Source organism: Rhagoletis zephyria, unplaced genomic scaffold (assembly GCF_001687245.7).
Source record: "Rhagoletis zephyria isolate East Lansing unplaced genomic scaffold, Rhagoletis_zephyria_1.1 Rzeph_scaffold_01126, whole genome shotgun sequence".
Lineage (NCBI taxonomy): Eukaryota > Metazoa > Arthropoda > Insecta > Diptera > Tephritidae > Rhagoletis > Rhagoletis zephyria.
Genome location: NW_016158210.1, coordinates 103,713 through 121,344, shown reverse-complemented (window position 1 = coordinate 121,344; position 17,632 = coordinate 103,713). Strand labels below are relative to the sequence as shown.

The window sequence follows — 17,632 nt, the reverse complement described above, 5'->3', positions numbered from 1 at the left end:
TCCATTCTCAAATTTTTACAGCTTACCCGATAAAGTGTGACAACTATTCAGGTTGAAAAAATTAAAAATCAAAAATGATGAAGTTAATGAAAAAAATAAAAAAATTACAGTTTCTATTGCAAAATTTATTTTGATCTGTCTCATACTCTCATGGAAAGCCGAGGTAATTGCGCACATTTTGATACCTTAACTGATTTGCAATAAAAATTGGCACTTTCTTATTTTTTATTTTTTTCATTAACTTCAACCTGGTATGAAAAAACTCGTAACTTCTACAGTTTTGGTATTTCCATTCGCAAATTTTTACAGCTTACCCGATTAAGTCTGACAACTATTCAGGTTGAAAAAAATAAAAATCAAACATGATGAAGTTAATGAAAAAAATAAAGAATTAAAAAATCCAATTGTTATTGCAAAATTTATTTTAACCTGTCTCACACTCTCATGGAAAGCCGAGATAATTGCGCACATTTTGATACCTTAACTGATTTTCTCCGACAAATAGTTTATTAACTGCAAACAATTTTTCGAGATTTTCGAATATCATGACGAAATAAAAAAATAGGTGTCTTATTTTTTTCGATAAAAAATGTAAAAAATATACTGCATCCCAAAAAAAATATTGAGGTGTAAATATTGTATGGAATGACCCATATACATATATAAAAATATATTGCTGCATGCAACAACACAGCAATTAGAAATATAAAAGAGATTTTGTTGCAGTTCAACAAATCGGCTAGTGCTAAACCGGCATAGAACGAAGTATCAAGAACTATAATGTATTTATTTTGAGTTATTGAATAAAGTAAATTTTGCCTCACGCATTTAACATAAAGAATTTTGTTAAAATAAATTGGTATTCTACTCTCACATTGAACGGGAAGCCAACACATATTGACATCTACATACATACATACATACATATATACGCACGTAAGTCTAAATGTTTACAAGTGTGGAGCCGGATGATGAACACAAGTAGCTATTTTTCAGCATTAAAAAAAAAACTTAACAAATAAGAAGCGATAATCACGTACTTAAATAAACTTAGCCGTTCTTTCCTTCTTCGTTTACTTAGGTTTTTCCTTTTTCACATTTTTGGTGTTCTCATTAATATTTTTGAGCCGCCGATCATCGCAAACAACCAACACTGTCCAGCAAATCCACTCAATGTTATGAACGTGTCAGGTAGTCGCCTCACGTTGTAATTTCTCAAACCAGCAATAAATATGGCCATAGCAAAGCATGCGACTGCAGTCAAAACAATCTCAAAACTCAATTAACATTTGAGCGAGCCAAGACTTGTTGGAGGCCAAGTGACAGAGTAACGCACTCACTAAGTTATCCACTCAGTACCACCATTCGACTTACTGCCGCAGGTCGTATATAAAGCAAGGTAGCATAAAAAATTTCATGTCACTTAGAAAAATACGGTTGTGGTGGTGCTCGCGACTGACTGAAACGAAAACGAAAGTGTTGTGTAAATAGAAATTACTTAGAAAAAAAAAAATAATACTGTGGTAAAATGAAAGTGTTCGTATTTGCCGGAATTTGCTTAATTAGCATTGTGAGTCTAAGCTCTGCACAATTTTCGAATGGACGCGTGTTGGATCCCCCTAATCCACAATTGTGCGCTCAAAGGATTATTCACGAAAAGACACCCGATGGCAAAGGGTGAGTAATGGATAGAAAAGTGGCACGTAGTGGCTGAGGAAATATCTAATCAATTAACACAAAATTACAAATATTAGAATATAAAGGATTGCATAATAAGGTTTTAAAATAATCATACGTGCTAACAAATTGAGAAGTGTAGAAATGTTTTAAATAAAAATGTGGCTTGTTAAGACTTAGTTTGAAACAAAATTGTTGGGTGAACAGTGGATAATCACAGATAATTAGAAGTACAACTCTCATACTTTTATTGTGCGCACGTATTTTATGTTTGCTCTAAAAATCCTTATAAACATAGCAAATTTTCGATAAAATTCTTTATATATGCAAAGTGCTGATTTCAAAATGCTAGACACACAGTTATGGTACTTAAACTAAAAAAATAAAAACCGTCCATTCTCAGATACAAAATTCGCAGCGCTAAAATTTGCAAAGAAAAATACATCATTATTTTGTGTCGCCATTCAATGAGAGTTTGCATTGTTTGAAACTTTACTCATTTCCACTTTGCTCAGCGAATCAAAAAACTTAGTCCTGAGCAGGGTTAGAAGTTTACTAGATCCACTACGATTTGAAACTTACTACACTACTCCACTTTACCCATGGTGACGTTTTTCTCATGAAGCAAAAAAAAAATGTTGAATTGTCTACCTTTATAAAATTATGCGCGTCCTTTTAATAAAAGAATGAAACAATTCTGATAATTTTTCATGTTTCTTACAAATAAGTTTCTTATACAGGAATGTAAAATAATCATTATCTTTTAAATTTTAACCAAAAAAATCAAGAAGTTGTGATCCTTGTAATACAATTTAACCTATCACGTATTTGTGTTCATATCGAGCCCTAACCGCCAAAATAACGTAAGCGAAATTTTTTTCAAAATTTTCTTTTTGATGCAGAAATGTATCTAGATGCTCTAGGAATATTTCTGCTTCAAAAAGAAAATTTTGAAAAAAATGTCGCTTACGTTATTTTGGCGGTTAGGGCTCGATATGTTCTATTGTAATTTACAATGATTTTTTTCGATTTTAACCAATAACGATTAAATATAATAACTAATAATTGAGTTTTATATTTCGCTCAAATGAAATTATTATTATCTTATTTTTATTTATTTTTTGATAAAAAATAATGATTATTTTATATATTTTTTTCGTTCAAAGATAATAATTATTAGTGAGTTTTATTTTTTCACTCAAAAAACTCAAGAGCTATGTATACCAGTATGATTTCCGACGCACCCTTTTTAGAGGTAGCGACACCCTAACAAACGGAACTAGTGAACCCGCATGGCGTTTAAACGCCTGAATTGAATTTAATTTTTTAAAAACCTTTTCGAAACCCCAAAAAATATTCCTAGTGATTCATGTTAAGACATTTCTGAGTAAAGAGAGGTGTCGCATGTTGTCGATTTTTCTTTCCATAAAATTTTCAATCACTCTATACCGTTAAAAAGTCCTAACTTCAAAAAACAAAATCCTTATTGCACATCTATGTACAATCCCAGTTATTTAACTTGAGTTCTTAGTATGGAATTTCGAAATAACGATGAAGATATAATGACCTTAAAAAAAATTGGTAGCAACCGCAATTAAAAGTATTCCAAACTAAAGGTTTCCTTAAACTCTTTCGTTTTTCACTAATATTTCGATATTTCATTTAACTTGTATAAGTAAAACTTCGACTTTTTAGACAGGTGGGCCTATTTAAAAGCATTTTCCAACAAAAAAAAATTTTAGATCGTGAGACGTTTTAGAGACGTGGTAGATATTTCTTTTAAATACAGATCAGAAATAAATTATTTTGAAACTCGTTTCGAATGATACCCATATTTGGACAATGCAGTTAACTTACTAAATAATTTAATTTAATTTTTTCAACAGGTGGCAACCCAAAAAAAATTCTAAACGTTCAAAATTCAAATTTCTAAACACTCGTTGATTTGATACCCAGATATTAAAATTGCATAAGATTGTGTTAAATTAAACTCAATTCAAAACCAGTTTCGAACTAAAATCTTCTTAAATATCTTTCGTATGAAATTGTTGTCATAAATATTTCAAGTAACTGATGAACTAAGTTCAATTTGATTTTTTAAACACGTGCCAACCCCAGTAAATATAGCTCAGAAATAAAGGGTTTTAACCCCATTACGATCGACAACAATCTCTTTATAATTCATTTAAGTTATTCAATAATTTAAATTTAACCGTTTCAACTGATGGCAACCCTCAGACACATCAAAAATATTATAAATTGTCAAACTAAATATTTCTTAAAACTATAATTCGACAACCAATTTTAATATTTCATATAACTTGTGGCAACCCAATTCGGTTGATGCCCATATTGTAACAATTGATTTAACTCTTTTAATAATTTGAGCTTAAATCCTTAACAGGGTGCAACTCTTTCCGAAAAAGTGAAACCTTATTGCAACTCTACATTCCAAGCCCTTTAATTTGACACGTAATTTTTGAGAATCGAACAAACGGTGCGGGTTCTAATGGCACTGATTAGTAAATAATTAGAGTTTAATTGTTCAACAGGTGGCGACTCTTTCCGAAAAGGTAGAACCTTATTGCACATCTAGAGCCCCAGTCCTTTCATTTGTCACCTAATTTGTACAAACCAGAACAACGGTACAGATCTGATGACCTGGACAAAAATCCCTTCGCGTATTATATATAGATGTAGATAAGTTCCGAAATTTTCAGGTCAAAATTTTAGTTGGTTGCGTCTTTATGGCCTTTTAAATTTTGTGCATAATCATTATTTTTAGGTGGAAAAATAAAACCCAATAATAAATATTATCTCTGGGCGAAAAAATAAAAATCATAAAATAACCGTCATTTGTGATCCAAAAAAAATCAACTAATAATTATTTCCGTTGAGCCAAAAAATGAAACTCAATACTAATTACACAGGTCTCCAAAAACAAGACCTATTAAACCAAACGTCTTTATCCCTATGTTATTCGATGCGCTGAGGTCCGNGTGTCTGCATATTAAACCAAACGTCTTTATCCCTATGTTATTCGATGCGCTGAGGTCCGAGGTCTGTCAGCTCCCATTACGTCAGGTTCGTGGTCATTGAATAATATGGGGTTTTAGACTCGCTGAACCCGAATCCGAGGTCCGTTAACTTCCATTATGTCAGATCCGACGTCGTTTGAGGGTCAAATTGAACAAGAAATTTATTCAATAAAAATAAAAGTAAAATCTGTTTGTTTTTCTCAGTGCTGAATCTGAATATAGAGGGCCCTTGATTCCTCAAGATCTTCTAGAAGTCAAGCCAAGGTCATCTCAACACGCTTTGCAAGGTTGCTACTTTAGGCGTTGTTTCACGTAGAGTTCGGTTCAGTAGAGATTTAACAATTCGTATAAGACGCTCCCAGCAACCGCCTGCACTGGGATGGGCGGGGCAGTTGAATAGCCATTCAATATTCACCCTCATTGCGAGAGTCGTGTCGAATGCAAGTCTTTTTCGAGAGTCGAATCGTATCGAAAATTCCACGCCATTGCCTAAAATTTCCACTCGACTAGTGTATTAAAACGGAAAAACTTGGCAGCACTGTATAGTTTTCGACGATTTTAGTCGTTACTTATTTCATTACGACAATAGACAATGCTACTGTTGACGAGTCGTACAATTTAGCCTAATTTACGACATACGCAATGAGGCTGATTATAGTTCGCGGCTTCTTCTTGAATGCGGTCTGTATCAAATAGTTGCTCGGCGTTTTTTAACTCCTTTTGGGCGCCGATGAAATTAGTCCCATTGTCGCTTCTAATCCTTACTTGGGTCCCCCGTCGACTTATGAAATTTCCTAGGCATAAAATAAATGCGTCTGTAGACAGATCCTCGGCTAGTTCGATATGCGCTGCTCTTACAGTTAAACAAGTGAAGATAACACCCCACCTCTTCTCTCGTCACCGCCCGATTGCGACATTAAAAGGCTCAAAGAGGTCTACGCCTGTGTAAGAAAATGGTCGTGCATAGGGTGTAACGCGGTCAGCTGGCAGCTGCCCATTTGCTCAATCTGCATTCAAGACAGTTTGACCTTTCCCGTGATGGTGCTTGACGAATAGTTCTGCGACGATTTGCTTCGCCGGCAATAAAATAGGATGACGCGTCTCGAAAGGTAAATACGTTGCCATATCGATGCGACCATTGCAAAAGACCCTTTTCGTCGAGATAGGGTGTGAGACTGTACACTGCACTCTGTCTTGAAAGCTGACGCGACGAAATCTCGCTTGCGAAACACTCTTGTTGCACCGTTTTACAGATCATTATTTCTGCTTCTTCAATTTCCGCAGCGGTAAGTACATTCGACAGACGCATATTGACTGACTTTTTATTAAACAACAATTTGGCTCGTAACACCCATGCGACTATCCGTTTTGTCTTCAAGTATGAACGAAATGTAGTAAAATCAATTAAATGTTTACTTGCCTGACAATAAAAGAGACGGTTAGGTTGAACTTCTTCAAGCATTACTGCGGGACGCTCGACAATAGTGGCTCGTTCTACTTAAGGAATTCAGGGCCGTTGATGCAGAGGTTATCTGTATTGAACCTAGTTGGATTTGACGGTCGTGTAGCTGCGTCTGCTGGGTTGCTATTAGTGGGAACCCAACGCCACTGCTCAGGAACAGTTACGCTTATGATTTCAGCAACGCGATGACCTACGAAGGCCTTGTATTTTCTCTCGGAGGAATAAATCAATTGAAATACAGTCTGCGAGTAGCTCCAAAACAGAATGCGGCTGATATTGAAGTCGTGGTAGCTAACAAACATCTTACTTAATCTGGTGCCCAGTACTGCTGCTTGCAACTCAAGTCTAGGAATAGACATTAAGCGATTAGGGGCGGTGCGAGTTTTGGCCATTACGAAAGTCACGTCCACTACGCCGTTGTGCACCACGCGTAAGTAACCAACTGCTGCAAATGCTACTTGGCTAGCGTCGACAAAGATGTGCAGTTCTATGTTGCTGCTACATGAGATATTGGCCGAGTAGCACCATGGAATATGAAAATTTCTGATGCGCTGAAACTCTTTCCACCAGGGTATCCATTTCGCTGTCAGATCTACAGAAAGAGCTTCGTCCCAGTTGACGCCTTGCCTCCAGGTTTCTTGCACCATAATTTTCGAAGAGATTAAGAAATTCGCCAATAGCCCAAATGGGTCGAAAACTGCTGTTACGATGCTGAGTAACTCCCGTTTCGTAGGAGCTCGCTCACTAGAAAGCACTGATTGCGGTACGTGATGAAACTTCGTATGGAACTCGAATGCGTCTTCTTTGGTGTTCCAGTACATGCCGAGGACCTTTTCGGCGGTTTCACTGCGTTCCATGTTATGTTAATTGATTCACGCGTTGTTGGTGGTGTTTTGTTCAACGCTCTCTCTACGTTACTGCAGTTGGATATGAAATCTCTTAATTCGAAACCTGCTTCCAAATTGATGTTTATAATATGTTGGCAGACTGTAATGGCTTCGTGTGCATCATCGAAACTGGCAACCAGGTCATCCATGTAGTGGTTATTTATTATGGCAAATGCCGCTTTCGGGAATTCTGTTTCAAATCTTTCGGCGTTTTTATTCTTCACGCGCTCGGCGATTAGAGATGCAAACGATGCATCGATGTTTCTGAAACATCGATAACATCGGGTAAAAAACCGATGTTTACCATCGATATTTGAAAATTACTCAACATCGAAAAATTGGCGATATATCGACGTCAATTTTAACGATGTTTTAAACATCGACTTTAGTTTCGGTTCAAAATTGCCATTACGTTCACATCTTTATGTTATATTCTTTGGGCTCTGTCACACGGTCAGTATTTATTGACGTGATCCAAGTATCGCGATATTTATTGACGGTGTAGTATGCAGTATTGATGGATCGTGATCCATATCGCAAAATTTCTAAAAATTTTGAAATCTGGATCGCGGATCGCAATACCGTCAATAAATATTGAACGTGTAGCACTTTCAAAACGCGATCCATACATTTCTTCAGTACATCTTTTACTCTCATAATGTAAACATCGGCCCTGCCTTCACTCTCGGGGCTTAAAATCTTTCAAAACAAATTTAACAAATCTTAAAATAATTGTGGAATGCATTATCTGTTAATTATACGTACAAAATAAAAATAGTTTCTTGCGTCATAATAAGCGTTCAGCAAAAAAAAATATGCAAATACTGACGCGATAAATATTGAACATGTAGCATTCGTGCGCGATCCATCAATCCATCAATATCGATCGCGATCCAAATATCGTGATAATTACTGACCATGGGACAGAGCCCTTTTGGGTGAGCGTATTACGGGTGGTGGCAGCCATGCACTTAATAAAAGCAATCGGCAACGTTGAACATAGGCGATTTCCATGACGTAGTTACAGTATTTCAATACGACTTAAGGTGAGTGTAAGTATTATCTGCGCGTAAACAGCAAATCTATTATGACATTGGAAGGAAATCTAATTAAATTCAAAAAACCACCCATTGAAATGTTAACAATGTAGCAGTTTAGATGGAAACTAGGTATTTCTTGAAATTTTAACAAGTCAGTTCCAGGTATTTCAGGATTTGCAGGTTTTACAAGTAAAGCGGTTTTCGCCATTAATAAACCTTATGGAAGGTGGCGTACGTTAACAGCTTCCTGTAAAAACCTGCAAATCATGAAGTACCTGTAACATACTTATTAAAAAAGAGAAACATCGGAAAATATCGATGTATCTGTAGTTTTAGGGCGATTTTTTTCGGCATCGATGTTAATGTTTACGATACATCGAAATATCGATGTATCGATGTTGGCTCTGAAAATTTGCATCCCTATCGGCGATACGCGGTGAGCAAACTGCACCGAAAATCATCGTTGTCATCAAATACTCTTGTATAGGTTCGTTGGAGTGCCCGTTCCGCCATAAATACCGTTGTGCGTGTTGATCTATCGGTCGTACCTTTATTTGTGAGAACATCTCTATGATATCTGCCGCAACTCCGATCTACCCTTGTCTTAACTGTAACAATATTCGTAGTGGCGGTTGTGCTTGCTCGGGGCCTTTCAGCAAAGCTGAATTCAGTCACACTCCATTGACTGAGGCTGCGGCGTCGAAAACTATGCGAAGCTTGGTAGGTTTATTCGGGTTGAAAACAGCGAAGTGCGGCAGATACCAGATTTGAGGATCTGACGCATTGAGCTCTTCATCGGTTACCTCTCTGGCTTACCCTTTTTCCACATACTTGGCTATTTCACGCTTATACCGGAGTGCAAACTCTTGGTCACGGCTCATCCTCCTTTCAATCGATAACAAACGCTTTACCGCCATCTCTCGGCTGCGTGGAAGCTGAGGTGGAAAGGTTTTCCACAGAACCCCGACCTCGTAGCGATTACCTAATTGCCGCATTGTTGACTTCAATAAAGCGTTTGCTTGCTTCTCTGCGTCGGTCTCGAACTTCTCTGTAACTGGGCTTATGCCTAAGTTATCCGTTTCGAAATAGTTTAAAACCAGTTGGTGTAGCTGTTGGCATTCTCGCACGTGCAACATTCGCAAGCCTGTCGTTGACACAAACTTGGTCGGACCATACACCACCCAACCCAATGACGTTTTGATAGCCACCGGACTTTCATGGTCAGCCAGAACGGTACTCGAGCTGATACCTAAATATGCTTCATTTAAACCGAACAACAAAACAGGTTTCGCCATGCTGTAGTCTTGCAATGGCAGGTCTCTTAAATGGTAGAAATCTTCTTTAGCAAAAGACTGCTTAGGTAAATTCAGATTTTTTACCGTATGTACGATTTTCAATGAAAATCTAGTATTATCGCAACAGCTAACAATTTCAAAGGTTACCTTGAATGATTCCTCGGTCACGACCCTGTCGTTGTACCACTGGAGCGTAAGGGGTTGACGGTGACCCTTAAGCCCAATGCTCTTAGCAGTCTCGTCTTCTATTATTGTGATCGCTGACCCTTCATCGAACATTGCAAAACTTTGTATTTACCATTCGGCCCATAAAGGTTAACCGGAAGAATTTTAAATAGCTGCTTGGACGTCTGCTGTACAAGACGGCAATTATGCTTGTAAATATTTGTGTTGGCAGCCGGCATCAAACAAACAACTCTAGCCAAGTCACTAAGCCATGCAGAAAAATCTTCTACTGTGGGGTACCTATTCAGCGTAGCGACATGCTTGGCCCAGTCGAACTGCTTGTTCGGAGGCAAATCATTTGCTCTAGTAAGCAAACGTTCGATAAGTGCTGGTCACACTTCGCCAATTTCAAAAACGCTACCACATTACGCACCTTGGTAGAAAATGACACTATCTGCTCAGGCTTGTGATCGACTATAGTCGGGAGTTATTGTAATTTACTAAGCTGCTATTTTACTAAAATGTCGGGCCTACCGAACCTAAACTCCAACTCGTTCAACACATTTGGCACGTCGTCAGGGTAAATTAACATTGATACCACTGCTACTTTTGCTGGCCCCACCAAGCACTTTTGTAAACGCATTAAATTTTGTCGATTATTGTAGCTAAATGCCTGCGTAGTTTCATTAAAGTTGGTTACGAACAGAGGCCACTCTTCGGCATTGCAGCTAAACGTTGGCAAGCCGTATAATTTTACCGCCAAATCTGGCTGGCACAACTGTGTGTCTTACCTCGCTTGGTGCTGGATGTACAGTTACATTTTCTTCACTTTGTGGTTGCATTTCTTCTCGTAGCCTCACGATGTCCCTCTGGCTTTCCAGCGTTCTGTTCCGCAACTCTTCAACTGATGCCCGCAAGGCATTTAAAGTCGCGATAATAGCGTTCAAGTGGTCTTCACCCGCTGTGGCTAGCCGTACTGAATCCTCCATAATCGTACTTTCAAACGATGACTCGCTTTCGCTGGCTACCCTTTCCACCACTCGGCTCCGTAGAAAATAACTATCCGACTCGCGTGACATGCACCCCTTATGCCGGGCAGACGTATTAATAAGCTATAACAACTGCGCCGGTTTCGTGCCAGAAACTATGCAACTCCAGACCCGCATCATGGTGACACACCCGAAAGTTGTAAAACTCAATACTGTTCCTCAAAAACGTACCACAAATTTTGCAAACTCGATTTTGTTCCTCGCAGACGTACCAGCAAGTGTTGACTCAATTTTGTTCCTCGCAGACGTACCAAATATAATGTTGAAAGCTGTAGAAATGATAAGACGATTGGCGTAGATTGACGCTTGTAGTTGGTGTTTATTTAAAATAAATTGCAATATAAAATGCTTAAATATTTGAACTTCTACTAGGCACGCTTAATTGCGCGCGTTTCAACACTGTATTTGGTCTGGCACGTCTGCTCTCGTCGATATTTTCTTCGCCAATGATGGTAAGATAATTTTCCAGAATATTCGGTAGTGATGAGGAAATTTACAGCACAATGAAAAACAATGGTGGTGCCATCAGGGATACCGCTACTTTGGTTTTTACCGATTTGTATTCTCTATCATTCTGAATTTTGACGTATGTATGTATATGAATTAGAACGTGGGAATGTCACAGGGTGACTAACATTGAGTATGCTTACATATGTATATGTAATTCTGTGGCATTTTATTAAAACATATTAAATGACTTTAGAAGGTTTGACATTGAATTAAAAAATAATAAGTTTCGCTTACACAATTGACAATTGAGTGTGACATAGTCTCATAAAATTATAAGTCCGATGATACACCATAGCTCTGATCCAGTACTTAATGAACTTACAGGATTTTACCCGAACTTGCAGGAAGTTCCAGGAAAAATGCTCTCGTTCCAAAATCCTGTAAATGAGAGCGAATTTTAGGAAGTTGTGTAGAGAATGAAGTTGCAAGATTTACCCGTACTTTTTCTTCTGGTAAAATCATGAAAAGTGTCAAGCAATCACTGGTTGACGTTTTTACGGGAAAAATGTTTTTTTTTTTTTCCCGTACTTTTTGTTGTTACTCACTTTTTACTCTCATTTCAGAGAGTAATTTTGCTGTTTGCCAGTTTTACGGGATTTTTCACGAAAAGTATTGGATCAGAGCTAATTTAAAGTGTGATTATCAGGGCGGGTAAATTTTTTTACTATGCGCGTAAAGCATAATTCTAAGCGAATTTGCCGATGAAACAATGGCTCTAAAATCAATGTGGAGTTGCCAAATTGCGAATATAAGCCTTTCTTTACGACGCTACAGCGAAATGCTAATAAACCTATTTGCGCAGTTTGGCAAACTCCAAATTGATTTTAGACCCATGGATTCTTCGGCAAATTTGCTTCGAATTACACGTATAATTCTTTTGGGCTATACGCGCATAGTCCAAATACAAATTGACCCGCCCTAGTAATTATATTTCATTGTATACATTTTTTATATTAGTTGTAAAAATATCTATTACAATCAAAATTATCTCTGGCTGCTGCGACTATCAGCTAGTGATTGTATATTTAGATTTTTTAAACTTGGATTAAAAAAGGTCAATCAACTTTTATTTTAGTTTCATAAATTTTATTATTTCTGAAGTTAAGTTCTATAATCTCATTTGATCTTTTTCAGGTGATATAATTTAATGGAAAAGCAAACCTCTCTTTGAATTAGTAAAACATTTGAAATAATAATGTTAACTCGATTCCAGTTTCGCTTCACGTAACAGTAATAGTAACACGTAACAGCAACACACATGCATAAATCAGTGTTTTTACGAGGTCGTTTTGTCAGCATCGTTTGAACGACTATCGTTTCAAAGTTACGTGATTCATGCCCTGGTCTCTCAGTCTCTTGAAAGCATTGGAGTCGAAGAACAACAGCAGTTGGGTCATCATCATCATATAACAATAATAATAGATTGGCGCTTACACATATGTTAGTGTTTGGCCGAGCTTCTCCTCTGATTTGTGGCGTGCGCCTTGATGTTGTCAAATTTGCGGGAAATTCTGCCCCTTGTTCTAATTACCTTAAACGAGCAATTTTTGTGTATATGTATATGTATCCATAAGTTTCTCGGCAACAGCTCTAACGTAGCAATATGAAAAATCGTTTAAAAAAAGACTTTCGAAGTTGTATTTCTTCCAATTGTCAAAAACTTTTTATTTGTCACGGGGAAAATACCGTAAAAATTATTTGTATCGTGCGAATATCTATAGAAATTATCAGGGTTTGAAAAACTGTTAGCACAGCGACAACAGCCAAGCATTTGCTTTTTTATAAATTGTTGTTGCTTTGCTAGCCGGCAATTACAAGTATGATAATGAGCTTAGCCGACGACGCTTTAAAGGAATTTGAAGAAATGCGACAAGATGCAGAAAAAAACTTTCATTTGCTTTTCGAACACGTAGAAGAAGTATGCACCAACCTAGGTACAGAAATCAAAGTACCGCGATACAGCAGTCGCCAAAAGAATCGCTTTAATGTGAAAACCGGAGACGCCGAGGCATACTATCGCATTGCTTTTTACATTCCCTTCCTCGATACATATATTGCTCATTTGAAAAGCCGGTTCCTAAACCATAAATCAGTTTTAAATAATTTTAGTGTTTTGTTTCCAAAGTATGATTTTAACGAAAAAAAACTGAAGAATTGTTTGCTTTCTATGAAAAAGTAATCGACTGCTCGAAAAAAAACTTTCTTCTGGAGGTAAAAATGTGGGAAAAAGCGAGTTTCACACGAACATTTTCGAAATGCTCTCGAAGCATTACAAGTAGCTAGTACAACGTCTTTTGGGAATGTTTTTAAGATCTTACGTATATTGGCACTTTTTCCCGTTTCAATAGCCACACCTGAACGAAGCTTTTCAGGCTTGAAAAGAATTAAAACCTACTTGAGAAATACGACATGTCAAGAAAGGCTCAACTGTCTAGCATCTATGAATATTCACAAAGATATACATTTTTCAGTTGACGAAGTTCTAACCCCCAAAATCCCCCCGTGGATCCGCCACTGCTACTCACTTTTCATTTCTTACTTCCGTCAATACCCTTTTGCGACTTAAAAATTTGGAAATTTTTCAAGACTTATGTATGTTCATTTTCTATTTTCACTAGACAAACATTTTTGAATTGGAGAAAGAAGATCGCGTTAGCTAGGTATCCATGTAGTTGGAGTATTGTATTTAATACTTTTGAGATATGCGGCCAGAGTGTCAAATCACCATTCTGAAAGTTCTATGATCGAATCCTGGGGCCGGCTGAGAAATCTTTTTTTAGTAACTATCTCATCAGGGGATTATTTTAACTATCCCACTTCGTTACTTTAATTCAATCTTTTTTAACTAGTTATGTTTAATTAAAATCAAGCTTTACACAATTATTGTTGCATATAAGAAAGTTGTAAGTATATGTGATGAAACAATGATTCAAGAGATAGAAAGTTAAACAGAAAAATTAACAGTATTTTGAAATGTATGCAATCACTAAAACTTGTTTCCTGCTTTTTCAGCACTTGCAGTTTAAAAAAAAAACTGAATTATACATTCCTTACAAAAAATTATGCCATTAATCTCTCAACTGTTCCTAGATTAATCTCGTTTGGGTACAAGCATCAGCTTAAGCAACGAGATTTTATATGTGGCGTTGGCAAACAGATAGAGTGTCGCCTAGCATCACTGTGCACCGCGATTCGAATCTCATGCGAAGCGAATTTTATTATTTTTGATTTTTAAAAAGCGACTAGCTTTTATTATCGTTTTAGTCCTTCATTAGATATGCTAAAACAAAAGGGGACAACAAGAATAAAAAATATCGTGCTAGTTTCAACCGGTATTATAATTTCTATAAGACAAATTTTTTTTGGGTATGATAACTAAAAAGCATACGATAACGGTTATTGATAACCATTGATATATTGGATATTCTCACTTATATTCGTTCCGCGACCAAAATAAATTAAAGATAGACATTTTGCGCAACCATTTCATTCAAATGAAAAAAAAATCATTATTTTTGATCCCTGAAAAAATCTTAACTTCTCTTCATTTTTCTTTTCTGCAGCTACTTCTTTTCTTGGCGCGATCCTCAATTGAAAGGCGTGGAAGAAGATTGGTTGACAGCCAGAAACTTCTGTCGCAGACGTTGCATGGATTCAGTATCATTGGAAACTAGCTTAGAAAATGAATGGATAAAGCAGCGCGTAGTTAATGAAAACGTAAGTACACTGACCAGCGGCCAAGATTTTGTTACAGTCATTCCGCTTTTGGTATCTTTAAATACTTCATATAAAAAATTTTATAAGCACAACCAACGGGTCAGTATTGTTACAAATTTTAAAAATTCAAAAAACTAAATTCGTATTTTTTTTTATCAATCAGATCATTAGTTGAAAACCAAAATTTGTAAATGGCGAAAAATCGATAATAGACATTTTCTTCATGTTTGTTTCAAACTAGAGCTGCAAAACTATCGGTAGTGACGCCATTCGATAGTTTGAAAAATACTATCGATATTTTCGATAGTATCGTATAATACCGTGTTGTATATGTAGCGAAACTTCAACTCCGAACAAAATGTGTATAATATATACATATGTACATATGTAAATGTAAATATTTCCCATATGTAAATATAAATATCACATCTTAAACGTGAAATTCTAAATATTTTCCTTAGTTAAATTTACATCGTGACTTATTTAAGAAAAGATCATAAAATTTCACTGCACTGGCACTATCGAAACTATCGACTATCTCCAGAAAATAATCGATGTGTTTCCAAAAATAAAACTATCGATAGTACAATCGATAGTTTTGCAGCGCTATTGCAAACTAGATATACGGTTGCCAGACGTACTGATTTTATCAGTATAGTCCTGATTTTTCAACTCTTGTACTGATTTTATTCACTTTTTCAATCAGTACGCTAATGTCCTGATTTTTCAAAATTTGTACTGATTTGTACTGAATTTTCAGTTCAAACAAAATACTTTAGGACTTTCTTAAAGTCGAGATATTTAAAAAGAAGGCGGACATTGTTTTGTCGAGTGTTGTTAGTTATCTCGAAAATAATTTTCATTTTAATAATAAGAAATTTTTTATTTTTTTTTTAATTATACTTTTTGAAAGTGAAATTCAAATTAAAATTAATTTCAAAATGAAATGTATAGAATTCTTTGACTATTTAAACACTGAAAATGGAAATTATCTAATTTTTACAAGCTTTTATTTAACTTCACTTGTATGTATGTATGTATGTATCTTTGTATGTCCTGGAACTTTGCAGTCAATATTTAACAAACTTGCCGATGAGCTACAGACTTGAAACTTCAAACTTAGCTCAGTACGCGAGGGCAATGCAATATAAAAGATGACTTAATCCGCTAGGTGGCGCAGGAGTCGAGATATTTGTAAAACCCGCATTTATAGTCTGATTTGGTTCATATTTGGAACATATATTACTTATATGAAAAGAAATAAATCAAAAAAAAAATGTTGCCGCTAGGTGGCGCAGGAGTCGAGATGTTTGTAAAACCCAAATTTATAGTCTGATCTGGTTCATATTTAGAACATATATTACTTGCGTGAAAAGAAATAAATTCGCAAAAAATTTTGCTGATAGGTGGCGCAGGAGTCGAGATATTTGGAAAACCGTATTTATGATCCGATTAAGTTCACATTTCAAATGCATATTGCTTACATGAAAAGAAATAACTACACAAAAAATTTTGGCAGTTATGTGGTATATAATTGAAAAATCGGCATCTGTGCTCCGATTTGGTTTATATTCAGAATATGTGTCTTACCTATTTAATTGAAATACATTGAAAAATTTGTTTGTTAAGGTCAAATCTAGCACGTTAGGTAAAAAGTGTAGCTAAAAAGCAGGGTGCGGAAAATTTTCTTCACATTGAAAGAAATGGACAGAGTGAGAAATATACAGACAGTATAATATTAATTGCAAGATTTCAAAAAACTAAAAAGTAGAAAATAAAATTATAGTTAAAAAACTATAAACACTCTTTTATTACAATAAGAACTAAAAAGTATAAAATAATTTATAGATATAGCGATTCCGTTTAAGAAGAATAGGAAGTTCACTGACTTCATCTAATTTACCTTTTTTAAATTAGCTAAAAATAGGATTAAAGTGATTGGCCCGTAGTCATAGTCAAAATAAAGTCCACTGTAAAGTTTGTTGCAATTTTTTACAGATATCGCATTGAAAATTATGTCAATATGCTGCAACTAACTTTACAGTGGACTTTATGTATGGAATTACTGATTGTACGGCAACTTCGCAAAGGAAAAAATAAAAGAGCTGTTGCTGCTGTGCTGACAGTTTTTCAAACCCTTATTATATGTTACTTACATTCATAATTATGCTTTGAGTAAAAATGTACTGAAAAGTACTGATTTTTTTTAACATGAAAAAGTCGAACGTACTGATTTCGCGCATAAAAAATCTGGCAACCCTAACTAGATAGTATCGATGGTTTTTGACTATCGAAAACATCGATGGTTTTGGAAGCNTCTTATTATATGTTACTTACATTCATAATTATGCTTTGAGTAAAAATGTACTGAAAAGTACTGATTTTTTTAACATGAAAAAGTCGAACGTACTGATTTCGCGCATAAAAAATCTGGCAACCCTAACTAGATAGTATCGATGGTTTTTGACTATCGAAAACATCGATGGTTTTGGAAGCACTATCGATAGCTTTCACTCATACATACATTATTCAGCAATATACATATTTCAGAGCGCAAATGCTACTTGAAGCCAAAAATCGTTGATAAACTTTTGTTCTCTTCTTCTTCTTTTCTGGCGCTGTAACCGCATAAGCGATTTTGGCCGAGTTCAGTAAAGCACGCCAGTCGTTTCTCCTCTGTGCCAACTGACGCCAATTGGAAACGCCAAGTGAAGCCAAGTCCTTCTCCACCTGATCTTTCCATAGCAGTGGGGGCCTCCCTCTTCCTCTGCTACCACCAGCGTGTTCCGAGT

The 17,632-nt window shown here is 36.1% G+C and overlaps 1 protein-coding gene across 1 annotated transcript in view; it reads left to right on the top strand.

Annotated features, from left to right (window-relative positions):
* Positions 1–1,244: 1,244 nt before the first annotated feature.
* LOC108362864 (uncharacterized) overlaps positions 1,245–17,632 on the top strand; it is a 64,467-nt gene continuing 48,079 nt past the window's right edge. Inside the window, exons 1-2 of the mRNA XM_017616011.1 lie at positions 1,245–1,677; positions 14,687–14,840. Of these exons, the coding sequence (XP_017471500.1) occupies positions 1,529–1,677; positions 14,687–14,840 (303 nt within the window). The 5' untranslated portion in view covers positions 1,245–1,528. The remainder of the gene's footprint in view (positions 1,678–14,686; positions 14,841–17,632) is intronic.